Genomic DNA, 9,127 nt, shown 5'->3' on the forward strand with positions numbered 1-9,127 from the left:
TGTTCCGTGTCTTTGTGATGTCATGATGTTCTGTGTTTTTGTGATGTCATGATGTTCCGTGTCATTGTGATGTCATGATGTTCTGTGTTTTTGTGATGTCATGATGTTCCATATCTGTGATGTCATGATGTTCTGTGTTTTTGTGATGTCATGATGTTCCACGTCTTTGTGATGTCATGATGTTCTGTGTTTTTGTGATGTCATGATGTTCCATGTCTTTGTGATGTCATGATGTTCCGTGTCTTTGTGATGTCATGATGTTCTGTGTTTTTGTGATGTCATGATGTTCCATGTCTGTGATGTCATGAAGTGTGTGTGGTATAAAGACAGCGATAGAGCCGCCTGCAGACTGAGTAACATGTTAAGAACATTAATGTTATACATATGAAGCCGTGGTGCGTTCACTGTCTGCTCAGGTAGATGCGGTGCTAAAGGTCCAGAGAGGGTTGATGGTCTTTGTGTTCCTGATCATGTTGATGGAGTTCTTTCCTTCCTGTAGGAAACCTCGGAGTCTAAAAACGTCACCATCACCACCTTAGAGCGGGATCTGGCTCGAGCCTGTCAGGTCGGTCTTAGACTCACTCTGGTTTCATGGATTGGTTTTGATCTGAGTGGATGTGTTGATGATATAAACATGTGACCTTCAGGAGCATGACCAGCTGCTGCAGACGTCCAAAGAAAGGCTGAACGCTCTGGGAGTCCTTCCTTACGACGTCCCCTTCAGACCCTCCAGACAGATCCTCGGCGGGCAGACCCGGGTTCAGAACTCGTCATGAAACACTGACTTAGGACTTCCTGCAGGTGTGGGGGGTCCCACTCACCGGCTGCACCTGAAGACTTTCAGCTTCTCTACCTCGCTCTGGTTTCATCATCTTCTCTTCGGTTCAGACCGGAGCTGAAGACGGTGGCCCGGAGAGTCAAACATCACATGACCCCGAAATAAACATTTCACACAACGCAAAAAAATTAAAATGAATAAAAACACAAAAACATTTCACAGAACGGAGAATGTTTCAGAAAATATATCTCAAAAACCTCAAATCAGGTCATGGCCACAAAAAAACATTTCATGAAATTAAAAAAAAAATGTCATCAAACATAACATTTCACGAAACAATTATTCCATGAAAAATACAAATATGTTATTTTGAAATCTTTGAAATGTTTTTCTTTTTAGAAATATTTCAATGTGTGTGAAAAGTTTGTGTTTCATTAAATATTTAATCTTTGTGTGAATCTTCTGTTTCTTTTTTTTTTTTTAAAATCTGTAATAGTTGCCATATATTTTTTTAATATCTATATATTTTTAATATTTTTGCCTTGATAGGACAGCTGAAGAGAGACAGGAAATGTGGGGAGTAGAGAGCGGGGGAAGACATGCAGGACATGGTTGACTGGCGTGGGGCGCTTAGACCACTAGGCCATCAGCGCCTCTGAATCGTCTGTTTTATGAGAAATTTGAACCTTTTCTGCAGTTCAAACTTTGCATTTGTCTAAATGTTAATTGTTGTCAGGAGATGTTTGTGCAGTCGACCTTCAGACCCATCGTACGTTAAACTCTGAGACTTTGTAACTTCACAGAGTTCACCTTCTCTTTGTTAGAAACAAAAACGACGACACGATGTGAACGTTTTGGTACATTCCCTTTACTGACATTCAATGTCAATCGTTTACATCGCATACGAGCATATGGAATAGAAAAACTGCACATGATCATTTACATTCTATATACACACAGTATGGCTTCAGAGGAAATGCAGTGTTCATGTTACGGTACATGATAGACTCAAGTCCAAAACCTGTTCCTGTTCAGAGAGCTGCTGACCAGACCGGAAGTGTGAGTGTGAGTGTGAGTGTGTGTGTGTGGTGTGTGTGTGTGTGTGTGTGTGTGTGTGTGTGTGTGTGTGTGTGTGTGTGTGTGTGTGTGTGTGTGTGTGTGTGTGTGTGTGTGTGTGTGTGTGTGTGTGTGTGTTGAAGAAGACTCAATAAAGGTCAGGTTTGAAATAATGCGTACATGTTAGTGGTGTATTACCAGGGGTACGAACTCCCCCTCCCTATGCCACGTTTCATTATTGGTACTGTAGATGTAGATGTTAATAATGTTCCATAAAGAGTCTTTAATGTGAATAATGTGTTGATATTTTCAAACTGAAGCTTAATATAAATCATGCTTTACTTTGTAGTGTTCATGAATATCAGGCCCGACATGTTTTGAAATTCTCCCGTAGGTCGATGAAGCTGGCGTCCACGAAACAGGCTGTAATGGCTGCAACACACCTCCGTTTAAAAACACAAGTGATCCCTCACAGAGAGGGGGAGCTGTTGATCCACTGCGGCCTGGATCTGTTGGTTGGTGTTTTAAAGGTACCGTGTCCAGCAGCGCCGATTTTCAAACTCATGGTGGTTCAGTTTCTCAAGAAGGGGGCGTGACTTCTGAAATCAACTTTGCCAACAACAATGACTGCGGTTGAACGGAGGAGAAAAGTTAGCATTTAGAGCCGCCGCTAACGCTCCGACACGATTTACATCAACAGTTTATGGATGAAATGTCGTGGAATGAAAGTAAGTATGAAGCAAACGGAGCTCCAAACAGAGCTAACCGTCACTACTTAGCCAAGCGGACGACTTTTAAGCTAGCAACAGTAAACGCCTGAGAGAAGCGCTCTGGAATCGAGGTCGTGCAAAAAAACTGCGTTAGTGAACACGGCGCCTTAACGTAAGTTTGGAACCAACACGATATTATTTAATACCCATAAGGCCGAGGGACAGAGGGGAGAGCAACAACTCCTGTGTTCCCGCAGGAAGGTCTCAAACTATGAAGCCAGTGTGGAAGTGTTATAAACTGCAGTTCATCGAGCGTCCACTAGAGGCTGGCTGCAGAAACACAGGAAACCACATAGACATGAATGGGAAAAAGAGGATCTTTGCAGCATTAATAAACATGTTTACAGCCTGGTTCAAAAAATGAGTGTAGTCTGGATAGCTCAATTCTCTCTCAGCACACACTGTACGGGGGGTGAATTCATTTATAACACCACGGTTCAGAAGTTATTAAGATTACAAGCTTTTTGCCCAAATAAGGACGTGACTGACGTGACTCCCGGACGGGAACACATAGCTATTGGCGAAGAGGCTCAAACTCCGCCCCTTTACGTCACACTCTGCCTGGTTGAGTTCAGCATTTCCAATATGGCTGCCGCCGTCGATTGGCTTCAAAACGGCGCTGGGTGACGTCACGGATACTACGTCCATATTTATACAGACTATGGGTGGAAGTTGCTTCACTGCTCCGGCCTTGATTAGACATTTTTGTTATTAAATATTGAGTTGGATCTGAACTCAGTATTTAAAGTGACACTAACACAGATCTGTAAAAGCAACAGACCAGCAACTCCTCCTGTTCTTCCATCAACAACTAGTTGTAGTAGTTTGAGTGTGACGGCACTAAAGAGAAGGTTGTTGTTGTTGTTGTTGTTGTTGTTGTTGTTGTTTTTCTTCTGCTTCTGATTTCTGCAACTTAGGAAAACACATGCAGAAAGACAAAACACAACGACAACAACACATTAGAAAACACGCTGCAAAGACCACAACACAACAGAAGTGTTTCCAGAGGACACTTAAAAGTGACGCACACGTCCAGACACTATTAAGGTTCTCTTACTGTCAGTTGTTTTGGAAAATGAGATAAAAAAGAAAGTGTTTTTTGTTTATTTTAACATTGTGATCACATGATTCAGCCTCTTGCAGGGAGTGTGCATCACTTTTAAGTGTCCTCTGGAAACACTTCTGTTGTGTTGTGGTCTTTGCAGAGTGTTTTTCTAAATGCTGCGTGTGTTGTCAAACTGATGAAGATGTTTTTCTTAGCTTGTTTGTGTTTTGTCTTTCTGCATGTGTTTTCTTAAGATGCAGTGCTGTGAGCTCTCAGGGACACCGTACAAAACACTCAAAGCACCAAATAAGGGCGTGGTAGATCAGCAACTTCCTGAGGATTCCATTACAGCCTGTTTCATGTCCCTCCTCTTCTTCTTCTTCTTCTTCTCTTCTGTCAGCAGACTTTTTAAACGCCGCCGCAGAGAATCAAACATGCAGCGGACCTGTGATGAGCCTCTGAACTCAGCAGGGATTCAAACCCTCCACCTTCATGTGACGATGAGATTATAGATATCACAGCTGTGTTAAATCTAATAATTATAGAGCTGTTTATTGCTAGAGTGCGTGTGTGAGTGAAACCTGGTCTACTGTAAAGGTTCTGAAGAGCGCAGAAAGCCAGGTCACCATGAAACTCTTGAAACAGAGTGCTACAGTTCCCACTTTAACATTCAGCATGAGAAAGTTTCCACGTGGACGACTTCCACTCCTCCTCCGTCAGAAGAGAGACTGACCTTCAAGTCTTTGTTCTTTGACCCCTCTGAGGCCCAAACCCAAGCTTCAGTCCAGCTTCGGTTTGGAGAGGGTCTCAGCCGGTGCCGTGGCTGCTGTACTCGAACACGCCCTTCTTGAAGAACGGAGAGAACTCGCAGACGGCGTGTTTGGTGAGACGGAAGCCGCCGTCTGCGTCGGCTCTGAGAGGAGAGCTGGAGGACGACAGCATCACCCGGAAAAGGTTCCTCAGGTACCGCTGCAGGAAACAAAACGCAGCGTCAGTCCTCTACCTGACCCCGGACGTCCTCTCAGGGACTCTGTGATGTCATCAAACGCCTTACCTCCAGCTGGTTCCGGCGCTCGGCGACCATTCGCTCATCCCGGTTCCCGAACAGCTTCTTGGGAGGAAACTCGAGCGCTGCGAGCTGAAGGACGAACATTCAGATCAGTGACTTTACAGAGGAGACCAGGAACCACATGATGACCTTTTCAGGCTTGGACCAGGTCTTAGTTCTGCTGCTATAGGCTTAGACTGACACACTGGGATCCTGTCTTTCCCTCTCTCTCCTCTCTCTGCCTGTCTCTCACTTTAACTCTTCCTGTCCCATTAAAGTTACTAACCATAGACCTTTCTGGAGTCCCTGAGCTCCCTTGTCTCGTAGGTTCCTCTGGATCTCTGCTGGAGATTCCTTTTTTGGGGTCTGTTATTCTTTCTTTCTTTCTTTCTTTCTTTCTTTCTTTCTTTCTTTCTTTCTTTCTTTCTTTCTTTCTTTCTTTCTTTCTTTCTTTCTTTCTTTCTTTCTTTCTTTCTTTCATTCCTTCTTTCTTTCCTTCTTTCATTCTCTTTCCTTCCTTCCTTCCTTCCTCCCTTCATTCTTTCCTTATTTTCTTTCATCCTTTTTCCTTCCTTCCTTCCCTTCTTTCTTTCTTTTCTTCCTTCCTTCCCTTCTCTCTCTTTCCTTCCTTCCTCCCTTCATTCTTTCCTTATTTTCTTTCATCCTTTTTCCTTCCTTCCTTCACTTCTTTCCTTTCTTTCTTTCTTCATCCTTTATGCCTCTTTTCCTCACCCCCTCCTTTCCTTCTATCCTTTCCTTCCCCATTTCTTCTCCTCTTTTTCTTTCTTCTGGTCTCCCTCTCTTCTCTCTTTTCTTAGACCTTTCTGGAGTCCCTGAGCTCCCTTGTCTCGTAGGTTCCTCTGGATCTCTGCTGCTGTGGACGTGGTCCAGACTCCAGCTGCTACAACTACTACTATCCGTCTCCCCACTATCATCTCTCTCTCTCTCTTCATCTCCCTCTATCCCTCTCTCCAACACGGTCTCAGATTCAGATGTGGGTCTAACATGAGTCTGGTCCTGCTGGAGGTTTCTGCCTGTTAAAGGAAGTTTGTCCTTGCCACTGTAACTTGCTAAATGCTGCAAAGTGCTCTGCTCATGGTGGATTAAGATGAGATCAGACTGAGTCCTGTCTGGAAGATGGGTCTAGATCTGATCCTGGTCTTGATGTTGGGTCTTTGTTGATAATAGAAGTTAGAGTACGGTCTAGACCTGCCCCTGTTGTGATTTGGCGCTTTATAAATAAAGATTGATTGACACAGAAACATACAGAGTTGAAAGTTTTCTCACCTCTGGATATTTTAATTTCAGGCTCTTGTGCATTTCCCGAAAGCGACTGTAACGTCTGAACACAGTCCACATCTCGTCCATCACAGTGATCTGAACACAGACACACAGAGTCATTCACAGGGAACTATCACAGGGGTCTAAAGATCAGACAAACACACTCAGAGGACCAGAGATCAGTCCTGTGTCAAACTCAAACTCTCTGTCGTCTCCTTTCTTTTGTTCATCACATCACGAAGGAAAGCCAAGGAAAAGAAAGCTGAGGAGAGGAAAGGAGAGGAAATGAGTGCTAAGGGAAGGAAGGAAAGGAAAGGAAAAGAGAGCTGAGGAAAGGAAAGGAGAGGAAATGAGTGCTAAGGGAAGGAAGGAAAGGAAAGGAAAGCTGAGGAAAGGAAATGAGAGGAAATGAGTGCTAAGGGAAGGAAGGAAAGGAAAAGAAAGCTGAGGAAAGGAAAGGAGAGGAAATGAGTGCTAAGGGAAGGAAAGGAAAGGAAAAGAAAGCTGAGGAAAGGAAAGGAGAGGAAATGAGTGCTAAGGGAAGGAAAGGAAAGGAAAAGAAAGCTGAGGAAAGGAAAGGAGAGGAAATGAGTGCTAAGGGAAGGAAAGGAAAGGAAAAGAAAGCTGAGGAAAGGAAAGGAGAGGAAATGAGTGCTAAGGGAAGGAAAGGAAAGGAAAAGAAAGCTGAGGAAAGGAAATGAGCACTAAGGGAAGGAAAGGAGACAAAATGAGCGCTAAGGGAAGGAAAGGAGACAAAATGAGTGCTAAGGAAAGGAAAGGAGAGGAAATGAGTGCTAAGGGAAGGAAAGGAAAGCCAAGGAAAAGAAAGCTGGGAAAGGAAAGGAGAGGAAATGAGTGCTAAGGGAAAGAAGGAAAGGAAAGGAAAGCTGAGGAAAGGAAATGAGAGGAAATGAGTGCTAAGGGAAGGAAGGAAAGGAAAAGAAAGCTGAGGAAAGGAAATGAGAGGAAATGAGTGCTAAGGGAAGGAAAGGAGACAAAATGAGCGCTAAGGGAAGGAAAGGAGACAAAATGAGTGCTAAGGAAAGGAAAGGAGAGGAAATGAGTGCTAAGGGAAGGAAAGGAAAGCCAAGGAAAAGAAAGCTGAGGAAAGGAAAGGAGAGGAAATGAGTGCTAAGGGAAGGAAGGAAAGGAAAGGAGTGCTAAGGAAAGGAAATGAGAGGAAATGAGTGCTAAGGGAAGGAAGGAAAGGAAAAGAAAGCTGAGGAAAGGAAATGAGAGGAAATGAGTGCTAAGGGAAGGAAAGGAAAGGAAAAGAAAGCCGAGGAAAGGAAATGAGAGGAAATGAGTGCTAAGGGAAGGAAGGAAAGGAAAGGAAAAGAGAGCTGAGGAAAGGAAATGAGCACTAAGGGAAGGAAAGGAGACAAAATGAGCGCTAAGGGAAGGAAAGGAGACAAAATGAGTGCTAAGGGAAGGAAAGGACAGGAAATGAGTGCTAAGGGAAGGAAAGGAAAGGAAATGAAAAGAAAGCTGAGAAAAGGAAATGAGCACTAAGGGAAGGAAAGGAGACAAAATGAGCGCTAAGGGAAGGAAAGGAAAGGAAATGAAAAGAAAGCTGAGGAAAGGAAATGAGTGCTAAGGAAAGGAAAGGAGAGGAAATGAGCGCTAAGGGAAGGAAAGGAATGGAAAAGAAAGCTGAGGAAAGGAAATGATCGCTAAGGAAAGGAGACAAAATGAGCACTAAGGGAAGGAAAGGAAAGGAAATGAGCACCAGAACGCAATGCAGCAGATCCAGTGGAAGTTAACACATTGACTAAAATAGAAACCGATCAGATCCGGAGCTGAGACGGATCAGAGACGGATCAGAGACAGATCTGGTGTAATGTGGGCGAAACTCTGCTGTGTAGATGTCCATCCTAACATGAGACCTAATGAGGGCTGCTTGACTTTTGGAGACAGCTTCAAGTGGATACTCAAGGAACTGCAGTTTTTGCACTTCCTTATTGACTTCATTTTTCAACACCAGAGGTTCAAACTGATCGACTTCTTTGATTTTAATTCAGAACATGACGCCTCTGAACTCGTTGTCTGAGTGAAAGTTTACCACCCCGATGTGACTTTGTGTTGAAGTGTTTAACATTTAATAAGTAAAGATATATTTGATCACATTTAAAAAAAGAGAGAGAGAGAGAACAGATGTGGTTAGAAAAGACTAGAGAACTCACCTTGACCTCAAACTCAAAGTGCTCGTCCTTCCCCTGCCCCCGGAGGACGTATCGAGGAATGCTAATTTTAACGGGCTCCAGAAGGCCGTCGGAGCTCGTCCCCAGAGGACGGGAGACCAGGTGCTGCGGAGGAAGTCCCCGGGTCACGGGAAGGGGGAAAAGGTAAGATAGGAGAAGAGGGAGAAGGTGAAGAGTAAAGGGTCGACTCAGAAGATTCACAACAGACGTCTTCAATCAAAATCTGCATTTCAGCGAGACGGATTTCAAAATAAAATCAGACGGGAAGCAAAGTTCAATCTTTATTTCCAAATGAATTTCTCACTGTGATCCATCATTAGGAACATTTAACAGGTCAAATATATATTATACACATTTGGTAAGTCATCATCATACAGAGAGTTTTTCATCCTCAGCAGCTGCAGAGTTTAAAATCATACCGTGTTAAAGTGAATTATTAATCTCCCTTTGATTCAAACAACAACAACATGATTAAAACAACATCCAGTTTTTACCCCAGGCCCTCATTTGATTTATTCTGGGGTCCAGAATGACGACAACAGGCTGTAAGGCTGCAACTTGATCCTTTGGGGGAAAGAGTAAGACCGCTTGTTTCGTGGAGGTTTTGCTCCAGAACTGACGGTGGAACAGTTTTCTTCAAATCCACCACACATTCACAAGAAGGGTTATTTTTGCCAGGCAGAGGACGGGGGTTGTTGGTGTGCTGCTGCCTCGTTTGGTTTAAAAGAAGAGACAGAAGTTATGTTGTCAGAAAGAAAACCCCAAGCCTCTTTAGTGGACTTCATCAGATCTGGTACTGTTCCCCTCAAAGGTTACATTGCAGCCATGACGGCCTGTTCCAAAGCTGCTGGTTGAATCAACCTACTGGAGTAACTTTGAGGTCATGAGGACCTCAAAGTATGACAAACACATAGAGCCTGGGTTCAAACCAGAGTCCGCTGTACCTGT

At 43.8% G+C, this 9,127-nt stretch overlaps 1 protein-coding gene and 1 long non-coding RNA gene across 2 annotated transcripts; one reads left to right on the forward strand and one right to left on the reverse strand.

Annotated features, from left to right (window-relative positions):
* Positions 1-254: 254 nt before the first annotated feature.
* On the forward strand, positions 255-1,004 carry LOC117809310. Its single transcript, XR_004630447.1, has 2 exons — positions 255-565; positions 648-1,004. It is a non-coding gene; the product is annotated as an uncharacterized LOC117809310 (long non-coding RNA).
* A 620-nt stretch (positions 1,005-1,624) lies between these two features.
* Positions 1,625-8,389, reverse strand: LOC117809309 (kinesin-like protein KIF16B; the record flags this gene model as incomplete). The annotated part of the gene is made up of 4 exons (XM_034678885.1): positions 1,625-4,618; positions 4,704-4,787; positions 5,985-6,074; positions 8,162-8,389. Coding segments are annotated over 4 exons (564 nt in total), but the record flags the coding sequence as incomplete, so codon positions are not given.
* Between the last annotated feature and the right edge of the window lie 738 nt (positions 8,390-9,127).

Source organism: Notolabrus celidotus, unplaced genomic scaffold (assembly GCF_009762535.1).
Source record: "Notolabrus celidotus isolate fNotCel1 unplaced genomic scaffold, fNotCel1.pri scaffold_251_arrow_ctg1, whole genome shotgun sequence".
NCBI lineage: Eukaryota > Metazoa > Chordata > Actinopteri > Labriformes > Labridae > Notolabrus > Notolabrus celidotus.